A 25,890-nucleotide genomic window follows, 5' to 3' on the forward strand; every position below is an offset into this window, starting at 1 on the left:
TGAGAGATTTTTTGCAGCATTCATCTTTCTTAGGTTTTTTTATTGTAAAAATTTTCATAGTATTAAAAGATAATAATATGCATGCGTTCGTGAAGATCAAGCACAAATTTTGCATTTAGGTCAAATTGAAGTAAACATACATACAAACATACTATTACATTGCATCATCAAACGTTCTAACTCTGAAAAGTATTATACACACACACACACACACACACACAATGTGAATTCACATTAAAATATGAAAGCTACAAATAAAATATTTGAAGTGTACGATTTTTATGTATAATATAAATCTTTTTATATATAGTATTTTTATATTATATGCAATACTTTTTTTATATATAATACAAAAAATTACTCTTAAATAGATACAAATTATTATGTCTTAAATATTTAGAGATTTTAGTATTATGTTTGTATGAAAAAAATTGGTCAAATAAAATATAAATCTTTGTTACAATTCTCTATTGTAAATTTGAAAGTATTAATTTCGCGAAATTTAATTTAAATTAGGTCTCTAATTTAAACAACTAAAATTAAAAATAACTTTTATTTCTCCTCCCCTTTAAATGCATGTAGAGCAAGCTCAAGTCAAAAATGTCTTTTTACTCTGAAATCCATTCGAGTCTTCTAAATAAGAGAAACTAAACCTCAATTGTAAATATCTTTGCAAATCTCTCTCTCTCTCTCTCTCTCTTTCTCTCTCTCTCGCACGCTTTTATCTTCTCTCTTGTATTACAAATTTTGTTACATAATAATAAATTATTTATAATTATATATTAGTGATATTCAGTTGTCGATTGTGATGATAATAGAGGAGAATAGCGTGCTGGCGGTACTAGTGGTGATGATTGTAATAGTAATGATGATGTCGATAATAGTTTAGTAATGATGGCGTTAGTAGTGCCAGTAGTGATGGCGTCTGTGTCGCCGTTGCAGAATCGATCCGATGCCCTAGTTACCAGGAGAGAGTGAGACGAGAGAAAAAGACCATATATAGATGTGTGGATGTATAAGATGGCCCAGAAATATCACGCTTGCGCGTGATGGCAGTTCTACTTGAAGAATATACGAATAAGCGCGCGGAAATTGTATAATCTAGGGCAACTTGTAAAAACATTTATAAAACAACTTTTCTTAATATGAGAATCCAGAAAAAAAATCATTTAATTCAACTCGACACGATTTAATTTTACTCAGTTTATTTAATTATTTATATTTTTAATTTAAGTGCGGTAAGGTGATGTAGATTTTTCTATTCTTAACAAAAATAATAATTATAGAAAGAAGACAATTATCAATATTCAATTTGTTCAACAATTTTACAAGCTATAGCAGCTAATTGTAACTTTTCAAGCCCTTAAATGATTTACAAGACTTATAGATAATTCTCGCACATCAGAAAATAGTTCTGTTTACGAAAGTTTAAATATATTTTATAAAAGTTTTGGATTATCCTTAAGAATCTTGAATTTTAATAATTTTCAAATTATTGCGTATTTTTTAAAATTAAAGTAATTTTCAATGCCAAATATACTTATTAAATGTAAATAATTTTTTTAATTATTTCTATTGGTTGAAAATTTTAATAGAATTAAGTTAAGAGGTGACATATTTTGTTATCTATTTTTATTTTTAAATTATATATACTTTATCAAGAGCATTACATTTTTCATTTTTAAATAACGGCATTAGATCCGTTTTTAAATATCGTACAAAAAAATCTCAAATAATATATTTTAAAGTTGCTATTTTTACATTTTCTTTTATAATCTACATTACATATTGACATATAAAAATACTATTACCGTTGCTGCATATATCATTGTTTATATGCATATATATGTTCTTTTTGTAAACTTTGAAATTAATTTATTTATATTTAAAGTCTAATAATAGGAAGTATTAATAAATTTCTCAAATAGCGATTTTTACATTAGCATAATATTAAATATTAGTATAAAACGGAAAAAATAGATTGTCAGGTCGACCAATAGGGTGGGTCAGGGTTAGCGAAAGTTAGGTTAGGTTAGATTCCTCCTCCGCACTAAATTCTGTCGCGAGGAAAGATGAGAGGGGAGAAATAGAGGAAAACGGGTAACTCGATCGATACGAAACTTGTATGGGTTTCAAGTATTATTCAAGTAAAATACATCACTACTTTTCAATAAAATATAACTTCTCTATTAAATTAAATATAACGTACTTTCTTCTCTTTCGTATTCGATTTTTCTTCCTTCTTTTTTCTTCTCTCTGCTACGTTTTCCAGTATTTTAGTATTCTCATTAAGCTCTTATTTTCCCTAGCCTTTTATTCGTCATCCTTATCTATAATCTTCTTTTTGCTTCTCTTGTCTTTCTCTTTTTATTCCATATCTTTTACTGTTTTTCTTATTTTTTATTCTTTTCTTTTTCTTTTTTTAAGTTTCTTTTTCAGTCTTTTTTGATTATCTTCCACTTTATCTATAATTCATTTATCATAGTTTTGGCTTAGAACTATTGAAGACTTATTAATCAAAAAATAAACAAGCTATATAAAAACTATTTGTAAAACTTTATTAATAGCAACGTTGCAAAGGAATTAAAGTATACTTTTAGTATAATTTTTATTTTATAATATACATATAAAATAAATTAAGAAGTTATTATTGAGTACTTGAGAAACACAAAAAATAAAAAAATATAAAAAACAATTACAAAAAAATGTCTAAACTCAACGGTTGCATTAATAGAATTTATTTTCAAAAATGAAAGCAAAATTAAAATTGTCAACAAATTTTAACATATATTTATTCTAAAAATTATGCTAAGGATTTTGATATTGACAATGTTGTCAAGACAATGACGGTGTAATTTGTTCAAGTAATATTTATCGATTGTCCCCCCCCCCCCCCCCACACACACGCACACACAATTCATAAATATACATTATATATGTGCATAATGTACAATATAAATAATGTATATTTTTATTATATATGTGTAGATTGAACCATATTTCTTGCATAGAAATTAGAAATAAAAGAAAAATTTTTATATTTTTTTAATATCAATATAAAAAGAAATATAAAGCAAAGTTAAACTAAAAAGATGCGTGTATATAAAAAAATGTTTTTGTCATTCTTATAGATAAAAATTATTTATAAAAAAAATTAATCCATCTTTTTCTTTAGACTTGGAAGCACCATAAATCGTAATTACCATAGTTATTAAATGTGTGTCGAATAATAATGTCAATTAAGATATCAATTTATTTTATGTTACAGGATATCTCGAGGCAGTAGCAGGCAACAATTTCAACTATAAAGCTACAGCAAACTTTCGCGCACGTCAAGATGCGATAAAAAAGGCTGTGATTAACTTAACTTTTTCAACAATATAAATCGCAATCTTAAATCGATTGATTACTTTAGTATATTAAATATGATATGAAATCATTGATTTCTTTAAAGATTTTCCAATGATCGATATATCGATATGGACTTTTCTTGTTCTTTAATTAAAAGAATTAAGAATTAAATTTGCAATACGGCAAACTAATCGAAAAATGTTTTATTATTGAGAAGTGCACGCAACTAGAAGTTAAAATATAATTAGGAAAACTTAAAATTATAAACAATAAAAATAAGAAAAAGCAAACATTATTTAGAGAAAGCATTTAATATTACGGAATCGAAAGTAGTATCCTCATCACGGTGGCCAGTCTACTAAGTGGCAACGTAACAGTGCGATATAATGAAGGGTCGGAGGTTATTATTACGAGGGATGTCATCCTGGCAACCTCATCCAGGTTAAAAGGAACAGTTAATCCATCAATCACGACGACGACGACGACGACGACGACGACGACGACGACGACGACGACGACGACGATAGAAACAACAACTTCCAGCATGGATATCAATAGTGATTCGAATATCGATACTACTAATAGCACTGCTGCTGCAACTGTTGGCGCAATCACCTCCGTCGTCGGTAGCGCCACATCTTTGACGGTTAAGGCCGAAAAACCCGATCATCTAGCGGGGACATCGACGGTGGCTGCTGTGACTGCTGGACCGATCAGTACCGGAAGTAGCCTTTTCGCTGGTATCACCAATAGCAATAAGACGACTAGATCAGACGATTGGGCAGTCTTCAGTCCTGAATCACCGCAGAGTTCTCTACAGAATCAGCATGTGGTCTATACCTCCTCTCAACAGCAATTGTCGGAACAACCTCCTGTAGCGCATTCCAGTCCGCATCAACAGCAGCAAGTTAGCAATAATGGATACGCGAGTCCCATGAGCACAGGCAGTTACGATCCATATAGTCCCAACGGCAAAGTAGGTGAGTACTTTCTGTTTCGATAAAAAAAGTTGCAATTTATAGAAATTGCTTTTGTAAGAACATATGGTACACGTAAACGTTTACTGTCTAATGGAACGGGAAAGAAGAATCAAAATTTTAATGTAAATTAACTTCAGATAATTTGCATTACTGTAACTACATTGTAAACAAATAATGTTTACATTGGGTCCGTTAATGTATTACAAGAATCTATTTTATCCCAAAAATAAATTCGGTAGAAAATTTCTTGTCATTCTTTTTATGAGATCAGTATTCGATAGAATAAAGATAATATTTAATAATGAGAATTCTATATGAAATATAAATGTCTAAATTAGCTAAGACGATTTATTATAATGTACTTTTGGTATATTTGATATTAATAAGGTCTCTATAAAGCTTCAGTGCGCATGCGCTTAAAAAACATGATTATTCACTTTGAGATTTTTTCTCTTAATTTTTTTTCTGTACGAAAAATATATAAATAAACACATTCCAGTATCTATACAGGATGTCCGATAATAATCACTCCATCCATCGTAGGTAAAGCGAGTTAAAGCAAGTAGGAAAGATTAGATTTACATTGTTTCTTTACGTTTTGCAATCTTCAATAATTATTGCGAAATTAATTAAAACAGATTCAGTCAATCCGTACGAGCACAATTCCGCGGCGAAAAGAGACAGTCCAATATTACGCGGTTGCTAGGTGTAATAAGTAATTTAACTTGATTATTAATTTCAACGCGTCGTCGCGCTCAATTTAATTCGATCTATCTGCACAAAAAATGCGACAGTTATTTTACCAGACACCCTGTATACGCAGAATATTAAATTATACAGGTATAGAGATTAATTATTATTTATTAGATTTATACAGGTATAGAAATTAATTATTATTTATTAGACATTTAATGTATCATGAAGCTTCTCCATGAGGAGCTTATATTCTTATCTTTATTTACTCGTTCTGTGATTCGATTGTTTTATTGCGCGTTCTCGATTCGAATTATATATATTTAAATCATCTAAAAGTCGACGGAGCATCTCGCAATACCATTATCCTGTATGGCACGCGAATAAAGAAAACCGCATGTCAACAATAGTACTCTAAATGACACGAAGGCCGAATACTTTGTTATGATTGACCGATTTGTTTTACTTAATTTCTCATTAATTATTACAAAGATCACAAAATGATAGACTTTCCTACTCGGTTTAACCCGCTCTATTTGCACGTGATGGGTGGAGCGATTTTATTACCAAACACCCTGTATAGCACCCATATCTATGATGAAAACACGATGTACGCCATCTGTTGTTATATACTAAAGACTTTTATCATTATTATCACGATAACAGATAGCGCCACTATATTGCTGTTGAACTATTGTTTTTCTCTGTATATATATGTATTATAGATATTATATTGTGTGTGCGTGTGCGTGTAATATAACGTTTATGTGAGAAGATAAAAGATTGAAAATGTTTTATTTTTAAAAAACAATAAAAATGAAATATCGCCACGCATAGGTATGTGAAATAGAGAACAGAAGTCGGGAAAAATAGAAAAATATGTTTCTTATATAAAAACACGAAAAGCTGTTTATTATATGTATATGGTATACTTGACATCACATATGTCCTTGTAAAATGTATAAATTCAATCTTAGCAAATCTTGACGTATCTGTTATGTTTCTCGTTTTTCTCTTAAGATCGGGAATCTCATCAATGAATAAATTTGACATGTGTGCGTTAGCATTCTCGGTCTCCCGATTGTCTCTCTATCGAGAAGAGTGGCTATCCTTGAGAAGGAGCATTGTCCTCGATAGCTATCTCTTGTTCGGCCACTTAGCTCGGCCCGACAAACTTCTCGTCGCCTTGTGACATTGCCCGTTGCAATTTTTTCTCAATGTCGAAATCAATATCAATATTACTGCTAACATATCTTTTATTCAAAAATTTTATCAATTATAAAATAATTAAAATCTTGTGTATACAAATTCAGGAATTTACAAATTTCTTTTTATACATTTCTTAATACAGTTTTCCAAGTATATTATCCAACATGTATAAGAAATTTTTAATATTTTATAAGCAGTTTGCATTCTTATAAAAATGTTGAATTTTATACGTTATAATTTATTTATATGCTGTGATAAAACTAAAAAGATTATTAGGTGCGAAACACTATCGTATCATTTGCGGATTGTATTGCCAAATTTATGTATTACTGAATTTTATTATGAGTTTTGTGTTTTAGAATAAAGTTTCAATTTACAATGTAAATATAATAGTGGCATAAATATAAGATTGCAGTCGTATATATATGAAAATAAAGAACAATTATAAACAAATCAAATATAAATGCCAGCATTTTATCTAGAGCAATTTCTTAAATAGTATATTTATCATTTTATTGTCATATAGCCGTCATATAAAATAAGAAAAATATTTAATACTTACAATTAGTACTGAAATTTCGCACCGCAGACGAAAGTTAAATATGTAAGAGAATATTTAATATCCTTTCTAATGAATAATATAACGTATTATATTAATATATACGCGCCCGCGCGCGCGCGCGCGCGTGTGTGTGTGTGTGTGTGTGTAATCAAGACAATATTTAAAAAAAAAAATTTTTTTAAATAAAAATTAATTATATCTACATTAAGACTTTGTATTATAATATTTCTGTTTATATTATATACGCAGAACGATAATAAAGAGACTTTCTTTATATAATTGAAATTCCAATTATCGAAATTAAACCTATTAAGAATTGAATTGGCTTAGCCGTTACTGAGATTCAATAATCAGAGATACTTTAACTAAACGACTCGCGTATACGTAGATATAAATACACGGGGTGCCTTGTTGCTGATCCGCGTGCCTTCGACTGCGCCCACACTTGGCGCAAGACACTACCGTGTCTCTTGATGGACCGCCTTGTTATTGCTATACGTGATTTACAATTAGTGCGAAACGCTATCTTGTCATTTGGGACTTTGAAGTACGTAATTCTAGAAGTATAGTCTGAACTAATGTTTATGTAGCAGCTGGAAAACAAAAATGAGTTGCACAGAGAAAGAGTGAGAGCGAGCAAAAGAAACGATGAAGCCTCGATGCGTGTCGGAGGCCTCGCAATGTTCAACGAAGCTTTACGAGATTCTGTAATCGTGTCCGGTTTGCTTACCATCGGCCGCGATAGACTTCACGTTTTAATGATACCATCGCCGTTCATAATATTTCACGATATTTGTTTAAACGATAAAAACGATTCAATTTGTTAAAGTATAGAAAACGTCTAGACATATTGTACAATATATATTTAAAAATATATAAAAGTGTGGGTGTGTATACATATATGTATATACATATATGTATACATAAAATATAGATATAAACAATTCTCTTAATCTAATATTAATAATATTAAATTATTAAACATGGAAATATTTAAAAAAATTAATTATTTTTAAATATATTATGTTTAGTTTCGTGCCATGTGACAATATAAGATTTTATTAATAGCGTATAAAAAGTAATATAAGCTTATGAAATTTCACAAAATTTCAATTCATCAACTAAAAAATTATTTATAAGTTTCATTGCTATAATTAATTTAAAAATTTATGCTTTGAAGATAAACACCAAAGTTTATATATTTCGGAGAAATATTTTTAAAATTTAAATATAAATATACGTAAAAGTGATCTTTAATCGTATACAAAGTGTACTCCGTGCTGTAACTCACACATTACCATTTTCATTAAAATCGTATTGTTGTTAATAATTGTAACAGAATCGCTAAAGTCAGCGTTATCGTGCTGATCGTCGATCAGCGAGTCGTGCATTAACGTTCTCGGGTGTGCCTCCCGCGCCCATTCTCGGCCTTGAGCCGAGAATCTTGATTAAGAGAGCGAGCGAGTAAGAAAATTGCGTTCCCAGCAGGAAAAAAGAGAGAGAGAAGGAGAGAGGAAGGGGAACAAGCGCTCGCATACGAAAAGAAAGAAAAGGAGGATGCAGATGTCAAGAATTCTTAAAGGAGGAATACCGATTGAACGTACGCATATACGTATAATGTAATTTAAGATAAAAAAGAATGAAAGAATTTCTCAAAGTCTATAGTATTCACAAGAGAGTACATCAAAATTATTCAGACAATATACTTTAGATAGATAATTTAGATAATATAATTTATAAACCAATTTGTACGAAAATAAACCAAAATAAGTGTGTTAGTTTTTGAAACTAAATTTTTATTTTACTGAATGAGCTTTATTAATTAATTTACATATTGTTTTGTGCAATCTATATAGGTATATTAACTTGATGACTTTTGACTCTGAATTTCTATAGTATGCGTATGTATTATGAAAAATGTAATCGCATGACAAATCGCACGTAAAGTAGAGAGAGAACAATCCAAAAAAGTTTAAGTCTCCAAAGATTTAAAGAGATTTATATTACTACAGAGATAGAATAAAGAGCTGTCTTAAAAATAGGAAATGTGACTATACTACATATGTATGTATGTCTAAATTATATTTTTTGAAATATTTTTTTATAAAAATATAACAAAGCAAACAAGTGCCTCTGCTTTTCTTATTTTATTAATTTCACTAATTTAAATAATCTAATTTGTGTAAAAGAGAAAAAATATATATTTGTTTGCAATTAAGTCTTTTTAAAACAAGTTATTGTATTAGCGTATTGTGATAGATGTAATAGATTCCGAATTTCTTTACTATAAAATCTATTATAAAAATTATTAGAAAATCAAAAAGAGATTAATAGATATATATTTTAAGATTAAATAAAAAGATATAAAAACGGCCGTTCTCTGATTAAATATTTTGATATTTTAATATTTTTATTTAAATTATCGTACACTTTTATCTAATTCGTTTATTTTATCTAATGCACATATTTTGCAGCGTTTTTTACTTTAATTTATTTTTAACTTATTTTTTCGCTTATTTAAATTAAATTTCAACTACGTTCTCACTTTGTAGATTTTGCATTTGCACTGAAATTTGTAAATCCTTTTATTGCCCCTGTGTTTTTAAGAAAAATGTATATTTATCATGTTTATTTTTCCTTACACACATTTATTATTACTAATTTATTATTTATGATTACTATGAACAATTTGCTGTTAATTTTTGTATGAAAATACTAAATATACATTCTTCCTACGTATAAAAAATATACTTGTCAACCATAAATACATACATCATGGAAATTACTTGTTTTATGAATTGCTTGTGTTATTGCAAATTATAGAATTCTGGTTTATATTTCGTATAAAAGTCGTTTGTTAACGACGTATAATTGTCTAAAAAATTAATATGACAAAAGGTACTGATTGTGATTTTTATATATATTTATCAATATAAACCTTTTACTCGATCAACATTTACATTTGTTTAAACATTAGATTTTTAGATCGAATGTATTGTTTTTACATCTGACTGCTGCTCATATTCTAATAAATTCAAAAGAGCTTCAATAACTGTCGCGCAATCAAGAGATAAATCACTATTTATCGCAACTTTCCGACTTTTAATATTGTTTGTTTTACACTAATTGTAAGATTCAAATTACAATTGTAATAAAAAGGTTTAAAAATTGGGAATATAATTTTATTTTTAATTGCTCATAATTTAAAATTTATGTGGATTTTTTTGTAAAGAAATCGGTTTGCAATAAAAGAATTCGTAGTTTTTACTTGTAAGAGAGACACTATATAAGATTCTATATAATTAAAGAGAGAGAGAGAGAATGAGTAAAAGTGAGTGAGAGATTATATTGGACATACATATTTTAATTTATGAGAACCGCACGAAATCTGAAGAAATATAAAAAATATCGGTTATTCCTCTCTTGAATAAATCGAAATATTGGAATGATCTTTTATTGTATTTTTATGTTTTCATGCAGAAAATTAATTCTCGACATGCGTGCTTCCAAAATATTCTTTTTATAGCACAGTCGATCCAGGCTCGACTGGATACAACCGAGGGTTGTCCTCCTTTCTCTGACCATGACCCACCCCGGTAGCCCCCGGCTAGATAGTAGCTAGATAGCTCTCAGCCCCGTTTTAATGCTCCCCCGCGTTTGCTCTATCCTGACATGCGCAACGCATTCTCGCATAGAATGTATGCGTGTATAACTACAAACTACCTTATATTCACTCGCCAATTTTACGCGCAGTATGTAACAGGTGGATGACGTCAGACAGATTAGTTATCCCTACGAGGCGCAGTAATTTTTTTTTTCTTTCTTACTAAGATTTATGCATTTTCAAAATCGAACTGAATATCAAAGAATTAAAAAAAATATAAAAATTAAAGAATATGACTACATTATCATATAATTTTTAATTCGAAAGATTTAAAAATTATTCATACAATAAATTACATTTAAAATTTTATAAGATATCCAAATAATTTAAAATTAAAAAGATTATTGTGTATGTATAAAAGAAAAGGACAAGTTTTGCGAAAATGCAGTATTTGCAAACTTTAACACCACACATTGAAAATTGTACATTATTCGTCGTTCGCTCATATCTAATTAAAAACTGTTAAACATGAATGTAATCCTTTAGATTCGCACATCTGGTCCCAATTATTTTATATTGCATTAAAATTAAGTAATTCCATTTTCAATCCATCTGCATCAAGTGTATTGAGATTTAGAAAAAGAAAGAGCAAGTATTTAATAAATTAAATCGATGAGATTCAGATTATTCGAGTCCTATTATGAGATAAATAAGTATAAGTATAAATACACTCACATGTACGCGCGCTCAAAGGGGGTCGAGAGGGAGAGAGAGATTATTCAGCCACGAAGCATGAGGTATAGGATGCGCGTTGACAGTGAAAGTTTCAAAGACGAATCCACTCCAGCTTCGGTAAGCCGCTGCTACTGGTGCCGCTAGCTCTCCCTTGTGTCCATCCACTCCACTCGTTCTCTGCGATCCGCCTGGCTTCAGTCGAAGGTGAACCATCAGTGTGCGACTTTGACGCTCGTGTTCATTATATCTCGCTCGTTTCCAATTTCGTTATTACGTCAATGAATCTCGAATGATCGATGCGCGTGTGACAGTGCATGTATATATACGAATAATTATAATCCTGCGCGCGTTTGTATTATCAAAGGTATCGGATTTAAATTCAGGTCAAAGAATTAAACACAATATACATACATATACAATTACAACTCATAAAGTTCGAACTTTATATAATCACAAAAATCATTCGTCAATTAAAAGATCTAATGGCCTTAAAATTTGACAAGCTAATTGTTGTAGTTAACCAATTCTAGCGCGAGCCAAATTTTATACAACGAGCGGTGTACGCGATTGTTGCTAGTTTAGAAACATGGTACATCGATGAGATCGGAGCCATACTTTCGCGCGTGTCTAACGAGAATACACGTGCGTGTGTTAGGCATCACACCCCCCCACTAATGGACACATGGACACAACACGATGATGCAGCAGCAGCTGCTATTGCTGTTGCTTCGCTTAGAATCTTTAGACTGACCCAAATACCCAAGATAAAGCAATCCCGTTTGTTTATTTGTGCTCTTTCATTCATTTCTGTTTCATTTCGCATTCAATTCCGTTGTGATTGAAATTTGAAATATATGTATAATTATACTAGAATATAGAAACTATGTAATTTTTATCTGTGTTATTGTATTACAATGAATTTATAGTTCGTACTTTTATTATTTTCGAATCGCACTTAAATCTTTACACTTTTATTAAATATACACATCTATATTTAATAGAATTTACATTTATAATAAACATTTATTATATATTTATCGATTTGAAATGCGAAATTAGTGATACTATACAGTTTTTATTTGATAAGAAGACAATGAAAAAGCAATGAAATAAAATATAATGAAATGGAAAAGCAAATAGAGGACAATACACGTGAATAGGCAGACACATTCAGATATATAGTACATTATTTATTAATTTTTTTAATTTTTAAATTTTAATATGAAGATGATTGTGATAATGAATAAGATTACTTTATATAAACAAAAAATAAACATATTATATATAAAGTATCAAAAAATAATAGAACAAAATATATGCAAAAAACTTACGCGACGATAATTTTTTTAATTTAAAATAAAATAATATTACATAAATTAATATGAAAATATAATAGATGGAAAGAAGAACAACGACAAACGAGTTGTAAGGATGTAGCAGTCACAAATGGAAAAGTAGAGCGAAGAAAGATGCTGACCCCTGTACTTTCCTTATATTCTATCTTACACAACTTCCATGAGGAGAGATTGCGGTCAAATCTACTTGCTATTATTATACCGTTATTCTAAAATAGTGCAAGTGTTGTTCTCTCTTGTCTTTTATTTCTTGCTATTCCACCTTTATCTATCTGTCAATCAAGTCTTAAATCTGTTTATAATTTTTTTCCATTGCCATTTTCTCCCTTATATTTATTCTTTATATTATTACTTTAATATTTCATTTATTACACAGAGCGTAATAGAGCGATCGTATCAGACATTTTTGGAGGAAAATAGCATTTTCTTGAAAAATGTTTTAAACAAAAGTTGTATGGCTTCAAGGAGCACATAAGAGTGTCAAATATTTGACTTTAGGTAGTCGTTTGAAAGTCACATAAAGGTCACCTTCAATTTCTTAAATAAAAACCCCCATATTTCAATGCATATTTTGATAGCTACTGCGAGAGCTTTTAAGCAAAGTTGCTTTTAAGAAAAAATATGCAGCTGCATGTTGCAAATTACTTTTTTTTAACAATTACTTTCAACTGTTTTCTTTACACCAATTGATTGATCTCATTATTCCATGCATAAAAGTATTAAAGTAGGATTACCGAAAACTAAATATTTTACAAGACATTTGATGTCAAAAAATTGTTAACTTCAAACCTTATAATTTCAAGCCTTATAATTCGAAAAGTACGTAAGAGAAAAAAACTTTATTATAGTGTTTCGGAAAGTTTTTGAGATAAATTACAAGAATATCCATATATGCAATGAAAAATAGTAGGTTCCATTTAAGAAATTAAAAGGAACCTTTATTTGACCTTCACGCGATTATCCAAGGTCAAATCTTTGCCACTAACTTATGTGCCCCTTGAAGCCATAATACAACTTTTGTTCGAAACATTTTTCAAGAAAATGTTTATTTTTCTTCAAAAACGCTCGATACGGTCGCTTTGTTACACCCTGTATATTCATAAGCTAATACAGTAAATTAATACAATAGGAAAAGGCTTTTACACGAGCAAATATGGATGGCTAAGAAAAATTACTGTATTTAAATATAAAATTTAGAAAATTCGTACAAGACGTTTCGTCACTTACTTGTGACTTCTCAATCGCAAAATTCAATACAATTACATATAATAACGGTCTAAAGATTTCATCTTAAAGCTATAGTTGTCTTGTTAGTAATATAAAATATACTAATATGTCCATGCTCTTCGTATTAATTTCGGTGCTCAGAAATAATTAATGTTCGATATATTTTTATTTTTCGCCTCGATCTCCATTATCGTGTGTTATTCTTTATCGACTTTTAGGCTGAATATGATATTCATATAGCTTTATATAGCTTTATATAGCTTTAAGATGAAATCTTTAAACCGTTATTATATGTAATTGTATTGAATTTTGCGATTGAGAAGTCACAAGTAAGTGACGAAACGTCTTGCACGGATTTTGTGAATTTTATATTTAAATACAGTAATTTTTCTTAGTCATCCATATTTGCTCGTGTAAAAGCCTTTTCCTATTGTATTAATTTTCATTAGATACGAGCTTGATTATTACATTGTCTAATACAGTAATTTATGACAATTTTAGGTATAAATTTTTAATTATCTTTAAATATTCAAAATGTTATAAATATATAGATTATATATGCAATTTTAGCTTATTGGGAAATAAGATCGAATTGGAAAAGTTTTGAGTGATGTTAAATCCTTAACAACGTATCTGTTTTTGCTCAATGTTTTAGCAATTATGTAGGGGCCTTTGTAGTTGGGTTTGAATTTATTGCTTGTTCCTATTTTTGCCTGAAGATCACGTATTAGTATATACGAGTATTTTATATGATTATTCTAAATATAATTATCGGATATTTCTTTAAACTACAGATTTCGTTATGTCCACCTAATTTGACATGAGTTTTCTAAATTGATTTAATAAAAAACTCAAAACCGCAGTTTTTAACATTAGACATACGTGTTCTCTTTTTTATAACTATATTTTTAACTAAAATAAATTTTTGTTAAAAATCTATTTGAAATTAATTATATTTATTTTATTTTATATATATTTACGCATTATCTTCTTTAAAGATTTTTTGAACAATATAAATTATTTAACTTATTTTTAATAAGTTTTTATTAGACAAAATATATATTTACTAATTTATCTGCTAATTCAATTTCTGATTCTTACTAATTATACAACAGCATGGAATGGTGAGTTGTTGAATTCCTACGATATAGAAGTGAACATCAGTGAAATCACTTTATTTGCTGATTTTATCTTAATATCTCAAAAAAATTGTAATACATTTATTTAACATCGATTATATGTATTATTAAAGTATCTTGGATTCCAGTGTTTGAATATGAATATATAATATTGTAAAATAATGTGTATCTTTCAATTATTATAAATATTAATTATCTTTCATCTTAACGATACATTTTATAAATTTTTATCAAGCGATTATATAAAATTGGAGCCCTTGTTCTGCGCAGATTAAAAGTTTAGATCAAATAATAACATTTGCTCAAGTTTTACTTGTATGTGATCTGTATCTTTATCAATTGTTCTAAATATATATTTATGTTTTTTACATATATTTCTTTTTTTTCTGAATTTTTTCACAATTTATTATATTTAGAATTTGATAATAACAACCTAAAATTTTGTCGCTGCTTCATCTTTCTAAAAGAATTTTTTGATGGAATATAAGAAAAAATTACACAATATGCTCAAATTTTACATCTCTTACGATTTTTTTAAGGCCTTTAGATCTTTTTTTAGAGACAAAATAAGATTTTTATTTGATTCTTGTATTCTACAACTTATGTTATCCTTTTCTTTCACTATTCGATTGCGCGCGCGCGTGCGTGTGTGCGCGTGTGTGTGTGCGTGTGCGTGAGCGTGTGCGTGTGTGTGTGTGTGTGTGTGTATTTACATATATCATTTTCTCATTTGCGGGATGTTGAATACAAGAATATACAAATATGGAAGAAACTTCAGATACAAGAACAATTTTCAAAATGCTCGATCCTTTCCTTCAGAATTTTACAAGAACAAAAATCGATCCTTGAAAAACGCAAAAAAATTCGAAACATCCGTCCATGTGCAATCTATTATATTCACTGGTAACTATCTTGTAGATCTCATGTAAAGATTGTTAAAGAGACGATTTTCAACTGATTGCGAAACATCAAAGTTTAATACTATATTAGAGAGTGAAAAAAAACATTGAAAGAAGGAGAACGGTGAGATGCTGCAGACAATGCGACGGATACCAATTGCGGGGATTCGCAGAAAATGGGGTAATAAATACACCGGAAATCTGCAAGAATCTAGTCCGGAAGTGTCAAGTAGCGATACATTCTCATCGAGATTTCAAGTGGATTCGGACGCTGCAGTGCGTGAAAAAGGATTTTGGATGGATTTCGATTCTCATCGAGATCTTAGAGCACAACCGGACACTATTGACTATCATACTATTATCGCGGATACCAACACCGCGGAATTAACTAATAGCGATCATCCAACCTCACCGTTCCCTGTCTCTATCCAAGGTAAATTCAACCAATGCTCATGATGGTGAAATTATAACATATATTGCTCTTTGCGCGATTAATACTATATTCAAGTATTTTACACGTCTTGCAAATTTTCTTAAATTTAATTCACAGATCTTTAAAAGACTTATATTTCTAAATAACTTTTGAAATTTCCAAATATGACCTGAAAAATATTTTTAAGATTTATAAAAAGTAACGATCGAAAATATTTATAATAATTTGGAATGTCAAAAGATCAAAATTTTTTAAATTTTTATATTTTAAATTTTATACAACGTTATAAACACTTGTGTCTTCAAATGCGCAAATAATTAAATCAGTTATGCTTATTGAGTGAGCTAAATAAATAATAATAAAGCTAAATAAAAAATAATAATAAACTTAGTGATAAATATAAGGCCAACTTATCGAGCTGAATATTCGAGATGTTCAGTCAACTACCATTTATTACATGTATAAATTATAAAACTACAGTCATTATATTAAAACTAACGCAAATTACACTCATTCTATAAACGTTTCGACCGCACGCGGTCTTCTTCAGTATAATTATTGAAATATAAATTCTTACAATTCACATAATATCGAAATTTAATTATAGTTATTCAGAATCAAGAGTTTTTGAGCAATTAACGCGTGTTTCAATCCGTCCTGTTCAACAATGTTCGCCTCGATATGATCCCTGATTTTGTTCAGATCTCGGATAGTTTCATCGTTAATATGCGAGAAATTAACCCGTTCCGTAGGCGCTATCATCGTTCTTCTTGACAATTGAAGAGTTTAAAATGAGCTGTCTTTCTGTATTGTTGGTTTGTTATGTGTCATCCTTAATAACTGTTAATAAGTAGCAAAATTGTCAAGAAGAACGATGATAGCGCCTACGGAACGGGTTAATTTCTCGCATATTAACGATGAAACTATCCGAGATCTGAACAAAATCAGGGATCATATCGAGGCGAACATTGTTGGACAGGACGGATTGAAACACGCGTTAATTGCTCAAAAACTCTTGATTCTGAATAACTATAATTAAATTTCGATATTATGTGAATTGTAAGAATTTATATTTCAATAATTATACTGAAGAAGACCGCGTGCGGTCGAAACGTTTATAGAATGATTGTAATTTGCGTTAGTTTTAATATAATGACTGTAGTTTTATAATTTATACATGTAATAAATGGTAGTTGACTGAACATCTCGAATATTCAGCTCGATAAGTTGGCCTTATATTTATCACTTTGTTTTCAATATACGAGCGACAATTGTATTAATTTATTAATAATAAACTTGATGATTATTATATGTATACAGAAGGAAAAACGTAGTATAGTAGTAAAATCATGAATATATTTAGATCCTTATATGACAATGTAATTATTGCACAAGCTGTGTTTATTTTACATTGCAAAATATAGATCAAAAAACTTGATCGATAATTATTCTCAGGCAGCCAAGCTTATCGAAAAATTTTGCATGATATCTATGCTACTTTGTCGACAAAAAAAATAGAATTTGATATACAAGATTTAGCATGCTATCATATCATGCTAATCGACAAAATATTAATAGAATGCGATATTTTGCTAACAAAATATAATGGCGTAAATTAAAAGCGAAAAATTAAACAGATCTCTGGCAAGTATAGTTTGTGTGTATGTGTGTGTGTATATGTGTGTGTAATGCAGATCGAAAAAAATCAACAACCATATTTCTGCAGTCAAATTACATTGATAGCAATCTATTAATCAAAATTAAGTCTAATGCAGTATCCAATCTGCCACAATAATTTAATCGAATTTTCTAGCAAATTGTCGGTATACTACTAACATTTTGTTGCATCAACTTTTTTTAAACATTTATATTTGAGTATAATGTTGTTACATTGTTATAAAACTATAGATGTTTTATGACACACACACACACACACACACACACATACACACACACACACACAGTTATTTTAATGACTTAACTCAAATATCTTTTTTCCTAATTCTTTTAAACAGTTTCGTACAAAAGTTGTAGGATTTAGAGGAAGAAAAAAGTTGGCGCTATTGATTTTTTCCTAAAAAATAATTTTCGAAGTCATTTAATGATCATTTATGTTTTAATGGGACTACCATAATTTTTTGTATAAGAAAACACAGCTATTTGTAAGAAAAAGTATGTAATTTGCAACTAGCAGTTACACACTTTTTTACAAACAGCTATGTATTTTTTTTACACCGATTATTTTCTTGAATTATTTTATGCATAAAATTATTGAGCTAATATTGTTAAAAAATTAATATTTTAAGAGATATTTCATAATTTATGTAAAATCATGTTAAATTAAAGTATGAAATATTTCGTAAACTATTTACTTTTTGACCATCTTATCCTTATAATTTTTTATACTGTGAATATTGTAAGAAATCGATTTATATAAAAAATTAAAGTAATTTCATTTTTAAAAAACAAATAAAATCAAATGATTTTAAATGATTTCAAAAATCGCTTTTTAGGAAAAAGATAAGATTATCGAAAAATGAGTACATCTCTAATTGTGTGCTACTATATAAATAAAAATATATAAAAAACTCTTTGCAAATTAAATTTTACGCATGTAAAATTTCAACAATTTTTAATAAATATTTAACGCTTTTTATATTTTGAATATGTAATTAAATATTTATAACTTGAGATTCAGTTACTACTAATAAAATATGGATTTTAAAATTTCGCAAATATTATATGTCAAACAATTATTTTTCCTTATGTTTGTTAAAGAAAAATTTAATGACATACATGTTGATTTTTAGTGTTACAAATATTAAATATAAAATATTTTAGATATTATAATCTTTTTTAATGCTCGGAATTTCTGTACTATATTTAATATTGTATTTCCAGATTTCCATTTGACAAAAATGCTTTATGACTTTTACAAATTTGAAAAAAATTAGAAAGAGCAATATATATTTATAAATTTAACGTATAAGACGGGCAATAAGAGCCAAATCGCGGATGACAATGCGTTATCCTAACGAAACTAAATAATTTTCCGTTAGCATTAAATACCGGTGCACAAGGCACCAAATTTTACTTGGACACGGCCAAGATTTTTAAATATGAAATAATCTCATATTTGAGATTTAATTTCAATACCCCTTTAACCCCCCTACGGAAAATAAATAAATGAATGCAAGAGAAAAATATAGATCCGAAAGTCGCTGAATCGGGAATATATATTGTTGACATACGTATTTGTTCAATATACATATATATTTTTACGGGATCCTATACGTAAATCTATTTCTTTTTTTCCGCTTTGTATGGATTTTTGTCTACATCTTTCCATTTCCTCTTTTCGCGCGCTCGTTTAACCAGTCTACCATCTCTTCTGATCTCTGGAAGGAAACGAGGCAGTGTTCACTGGCCTGTTTTAGCTTTCGTCTCTCAGCACTGTGAGCACAGTGTGATATGGTGGGAGAAATAGAGAGGGAAAAACTCGCCATTTGTTAGGTAAGACAAGAGAACAAGGAGGACACGAGTGGCTGTGTGCGTCCGTTTGTATAGATATTCACCAAGAGAGCCAGAGTCAAGGCCGCTCACTGCTATGTCGTGAGAGAGAGGTACTAACCAACATGGAAACCTTGTTGAAGAATATTGAAGCCAGCAACCGCGCGCAAGTTCGCGCGTCGAGTCTTTCTTACTTAGTATGGAAACACATGCGTAGTTGCCAATCATAACTTGAAATCTACATTTGTATATATGTATATCTCTATTTTCCTAAATACTTATTTTTTTAGAACTTTTTATAATAATACAAAAAATGTTTATAACACACGTATGCACGTGCATATAATTTATGAAAATATAACAGATAATTTAATTAATGTTGAAATAAATTATTATGATAATAATAATGTGCTCTCTTAACTGTATATAGTGGGGAAAGAGAGAGAGAGAGAGAGAGAGAGAAATCTTAAAATAATTCAATAATTTGGAAAAATTAATATATATATATATATTGCAAGACACGCACAATGTAAGAAAATAGACAAGATACAGATGTACGTGTTACTTGTTGAAATAAAGTTATAAGTAATTTCCATGCTTATTGTTAAATATAATAAGATATATAAGCATAGTAATACATAATAGTGTGTGTGTGTGTAGAGACAGTAAACCGATTCTCTTGAAAATAGCACGAGACTAAATGCGACTATTTATTATATGGTTTAGATTAGCTTTATCATTGGTAAACTTTTATCCGCCCGCATATGAAATATATTTATATGTATATTTACGTATATATGTATATTGTATATATATATACATATATATAAATGTGCACATATATGTATATGCTCAAATATATGCTGTATAAATATATATATATATATATATATATATATATATATATTTATACAGCATATATTTGAGCATATACGCATCTATGAAATACGTGTAGTTGTGTTCATACTTTCACCGGCCATGACTTCTAACTTAACATGTCTACGCTTTACTCGGCGAATGGAAATAGATAAAAGAGGTAATAGAGACGCGTAACGATATCGCTATAAAGGTTACGGAAACCTGTTCGTCTATCGTCTATCCGGTTGGTAGTAAGGAAGAGTTGATACGGATACGCACATATATTTTCAGATCACAATCACACATGGCCATTTTTAATAATATTTGACATCATTGCAAAATATTATATTACCGATTTTTAAGAAACCCAAGCTAACCTAAATTTTTAATCATGTTTATGTTGTATTATGTTTAATATTATACATAGAAAACTAATATAATAATTATATGTATATTAGTTTTCTGTTAAATATATCTTTCAAGAGCCATTACCTTTGAATATAATGCAATAAATATATTAAAATATATTTTTTTTGTATTACAAATACAACATAATATAGTCATTTAGGATTGATTAATTGAATAACGTTGTTAAACATTAATAGATTAACAAAGAAAGAAAATTTGGAAATTAAGGAATTTGAATCCTATGGTTGGGATCTCAGAAATTCCCCTTATTCCTTCTCTTAACATTCCCTGTAAATAAATAGGCGAGAAAAATATTGGTCCGAAAGTCGGCTGAATCGGGCCAATTCTTCCTGTTGCCGTGGCGTGGGTCCTTTTCTTTTTTTTCCGTCACATCACAAAAACTTTCGGACCAATATTTTTCTCGCCTATTTCTTTACAGGGAATGTTAAGAGAAGGAACAAGGGGAATTTCTGAGATCTTAACCATTAGGATTCAAATTCCTTAATTTCCAAATTTTCTTTCTTTCTTAATTATCGCAATAACATCGCGTTTGGCTCTATTGGTCGAGAGGAATGAAGTGTAGATTGTAGTTTTAAAAATTAAGGAGCTGACTTAAAAATATTCTTATTATTAATAGATTAATATGAATTAATACGGATTTATATTTATTTAGAAGAGACATCTATGAATATTGATATACATATTTATAGAATACCAGTTATAGATGAGACCTGTAAATATTTATGAACAAATTATATACATATATATATATATATATTATATACTGAAAATTATTATACACGCATATACACTATTTGTTTATAAACATAATGTTATATTAGTTATATTGCAATATGTAATATAAAAGTGTGCAATATAATTTAATTCATCGAAAATTTAATATATAAATATAAATTTAACGTATAAGACGGGCAACAAGAGCCAAATCGCGGATGACAATGCGTTATCCTAACGAAACTAAATAATTTTTCGTTAGAATTAAATACCGGTGCACAAGGCACCAAATTTTTACTTGGACACGGCCAAGATTTTAAATATGAAATAATCTCATATTTTGAGATTTAATTTCAATACCCCTTTAACCCCCCTACGGAAAATAAATAAATGAATGCAAGAGAAAAATATAGATCCGAAAATCGCTGAATCGGGAATCGAACCCGAGACCTTTCGCTTGCCGGGCGACTGCTCTTCCAGCTGAGCTATTCAGATCCTTTCGATTCTATACTTTTCTCTGTTATATATATTAATGTTGGTAAACAAACGCATTTTTTAAGCCAGCGTGTATCAAATATAAGAGTTTTAACAAGGCTCTGTAATATAAATATAAATTTAACGTATAAGACGGGCAACAAGAGCCAAATCGCGGATGACAATGCGTTATCCTAACGAAACTAAATAATTTTTCGTTAGAATTAAAAAATTAATTAAATTTAAATTAATATATAAACTTATTGAAAATATTTGAAAGGTTTATCGAATACAATAGTTTTTCGTCAAAATTATACTATATAGTATCAGTTTCTATTCACTATTTTATATATATGAGCAACAAAAACAGAAAGTTGCGATAAGATATATATATATATATATATATATATATATTATATTTTATTTATATTAAAGAAAAAAAGTTTGTGCTTTTATTAAAATTTTTGTCAATATAAATTCAAATTTTGTATTTCAGGTAGGGACGAACTGTCTCAGTCGGGTTCAATAAACGGTTATGGAAATAATTCCGGGGGTGGTAATGGCAGCGGAGGTGGCAATGGCAGTGGGGGTGGAAGCGGTAATAGTGAAGGATGTGACGGAAAGAAAAGAAAAGGACCCACGCCACGGCAACAGGAAGAATTGTGCCTTGTATGCGGCGATCGTGCATCTGGTTATCATTACAACGCTCTAACGTGTGAGGGTTGCAAAGGATTTTTCAGACGCAGCATCACCAGAAATGCTGTATACCAGTGCAAGTATGGCAATGGCTGCGAAATCGACATGTATATGCGCCGCAAGTGTCAGGAGTGCAGGCTAAAGAAATGCTTGACGGTCGGTATGAGACCTGAATGCGTTGTGCCCGAGTACCAATGTGCGGTAAAGAGAAAGGAGAAGAAAGCACAGAAGGTAGAGAGAAAGCACACACAATCCTAACATTATTTTATATTATACATATAATATCTCTGTTATATTATAGTTTTTTTTAATGTGAATATTTTCGTGATACTCTTTGAAATTTTTCTTTACGATTCATGAAATCTTGAGTAAAATCTAATCGAATAAAAGCTTAATGTTGAAAGCTCAAAAATAGTAAATTAAATTTTAACTAGGCCAAATATATTTTATAAATATTCTTAATTTCTTACATACTTAGCCTCAAAGCTTTATTTGAATAATTTGTTTTGGAGAAAGTTAACCCTTAGTCCCGACTCATGGGTCGTTTGCGACCCAAACGAAATTTCAAAGTGCTGTAACTTTTGAAAACGGGTACGGAATGCGCCATATCCCCTACCTAAAAAAGGTTATGCACCCCGAGGACCCGCCTACGGAATAGCAGAGCGTCAGTCCCCCTCAGGTCGTCACAGCGAGCACGACAATCTCACCGCGGACCAAATTTTCGCCATTTTGAGGTTCAAAAATTAAGCATTTTTTTTTAATACAATTTTTTGTACTATTGTTTTTATGAAAAATTTTGGCTTAAAGTTATGATATTTTAAGTGAACAAGTGATTTTTCCTTAGGTACCTCCATTTCTTAATAGAACTATGTAAAAACATAATTTTTATCGAAATATTATGATTGGGACATCAAGTTGAAGGTTGCAAGAAGCTCCATGAATTTCTTCAGATTTTTTAAAGCGTTTTTACTTTAGAGCATATATACCTGGAGGGGGAATTGCTTTGTCTGTCGTGCTAAAAATCTGTGTCCAAGTTGGGTGCGAGAGAGAAAGATAGCTTTTAACCTATGCTCGCAATGCGCAAACGTAGATGACGTCACGGGACGTCACGCTCACCGCGCCGTTTGAAACTGGAAATGTAATTGGTGCTTTCGCTAATTCGCGTTTGCGCATTGCGAACGGAGGTAACAATCTACCCTTCTCTTTCCTTAAAAACGTGGTCCTCTCGCACCCAACTTGGACACAGTTTTGCGCTCCTATTCCCCCTAGGTATACTATATATGCTCTAAGGTTTTTACTGATCCAGATAACGCAAAGACGCAAACGACCCATGAGTCGGGATTAAAGGTGCCGAAAAGAACCGTTGGGACTAAGGGTTAAGAAAAAATTAAAACTTAAGAGGGAATATACACCCAGAGGTACCAAAAAATAATCCTATATTTATGATTTTTTTCTCAGAAAATATTAGGATTAGGTATTATAATAGAGTTTTCACCAGACTATTATATGTATATTTACTAATGTAAAGTAAAATTTTTATTGAAAAATATTAAAAAATATGTTAGATATTGCTGCTGACGTCAGATACTGTTGCGTTTTACGGTATCCATCCTATGCAATCTATATGGTTCATTTGAAACAAAAAAAAATTTTTTGATTGATTCTTTAGTCTTTGTCGTAGGATTTTTATTTAAACGCCTTAGTTTTTTTAACAGTCAAAAAACGATAAACAAAATATTTGTTCTTGTATTCAAATAAGTGTCATTTTACAAATATTGCGAATTTTTTAAATTTGCTACGACAAATATTTATCTCTGTATATTTAAAGAATTAATCGAGTTTTTTGTTTTAGATGAACCATATAAATTGTATATTGGGTAATGTAAAAAAGCAACTCTGCATTTGACATCAACGGCAATATCTGCCATTTTTTAATATTTTACTATATATTTATGTCTTGTGTAATGTGTCGTTACAGGAAAAGGACAAGCCGAACAGTACGACGATGAATGGTTCGCCGGGCAGCGCCGGAATGGGTGATCAGATGGGAGTTAAAATCGAGCCAGCGGAAACCGAATCGTTGTCTATGTCTGGAAGTAGTGGCATTCTTACTCCTGTCAGCCCTTATACTTGTATCAAACCTATTAGTCCTGAACAAGAGGAACTAATAAATAGACTCGTGTCTTTCCAATGTGAATTTGAACAACCAAGTGAAGAGGATCTGAAAAGAATCACCGTATGTATCCTACATTATTGTGCATTCGTGTGACTGTATTATTTATATTATTTATATTATAAATTTTGTATTATTAGTCTTCTTATATGCGCTAGTGTTATAAACTTTTTAAAAAACTGAATTTGCAACATACTTGTAATGCAATACATATATATGCGCGCGCATATACGAGTACATAATTTTAAACAAAAATATATCGTGATATACACGTTAATCTATATCTAATTGTACAGATTTTATAAATTATATAGGATCTTGTACAAATGTTTAATTTAATGTTAACGATTAATGCGTTACGTGATTTAACATTTAATATAATGTGTTTCTTTGTCTCTCAGAATCAACCAATGGAGGGCGAAGATCCAAGTGACTATAGATTCAGGCACATCACTGAAATTACAATTCTGACTGTTCAGTTGATCGTCGAGTTCTCAAAGAGGTTACCCGGCTTCAACGAGCTAATGCGCGAAGATCAGATTACCCTGTTGAAGGCATGTTCCAGTGAAGTGATGATGCTGCGAATGGCAAGAAAATACGACGTACAAACCGATAGTATCATTTTTGCAAACAATCAACCATATACGCGTGATAGCTATAATGTTGCTGGTATGGGAGAAACCATCGAGGATCTTTTACGATTCTGTCGTCAAATGTTTGCCATGAAGGTCAATAATGCCGAGTACGCTTTACTTACCGCTATTGTCATTTTTTCAGGTTCGTATATTTTATTTTTATATTATATTGTATATTACAAGCAAGTAACATTATACATAATTAAATAAATAA

General features: G+C 29.8%; 1 protein-coding gene across 3 annotated transcripts in view; it reads left to right on the forward strand.

Moving 5' to 3' along the window:
* The first annotated feature begins 3,667 nt into the window (after nt 1–3,667).
* Ecr (ecdysone receptor) overlaps nt 3,668–25,890 on the forward strand; it is a 33,635-nt gene continuing 11,412 nt past the window's right edge. Inside the window, exons 1-5 of one of the 3 annotated variants that reach the window (XM_029313865.2) lie at nt 11,324–11,498; nt 15,774–16,187; nt 22,669–23,099; nt 24,847–25,104; nt 25,443–25,818. In XM_029313865.2, the coding sequence (XP_029169698.2) occupies nt 15,884–16,187; nt 22,669–23,099; nt 24,847–25,104; nt 25,443–25,818 (1,369 nt within the window). In that variant the 5' untranslated portion in view covers nt 11,324–11,498; nt 15,774–15,883. Of the gene's footprint in view, nt 4,332–11,323; nt 11,499–15,607; nt 16,188–22,668; nt 23,100–24,846; nt 25,105–25,442; nt 25,819–25,890 lie in introns of those variants that run through there. The other 2 variants (XM_029313866.2, XM_085481211.1) reach the window with 2 other exon arrangements.

This window comes from Nylanderia fulva, unplaced genomic scaffold, assembly GCF_048542155.1.
Source record: "Nylanderia fulva isolate GAGA-0341 unplaced genomic scaffold, ASM4854215v1 Scaffold1, whole genome shotgun sequence".
Classification (NCBI taxonomy): Eukaryota; Metazoa; Arthropoda; class Insecta; order Hymenoptera; family Formicidae; genus Nylanderia; species Nylanderia fulva.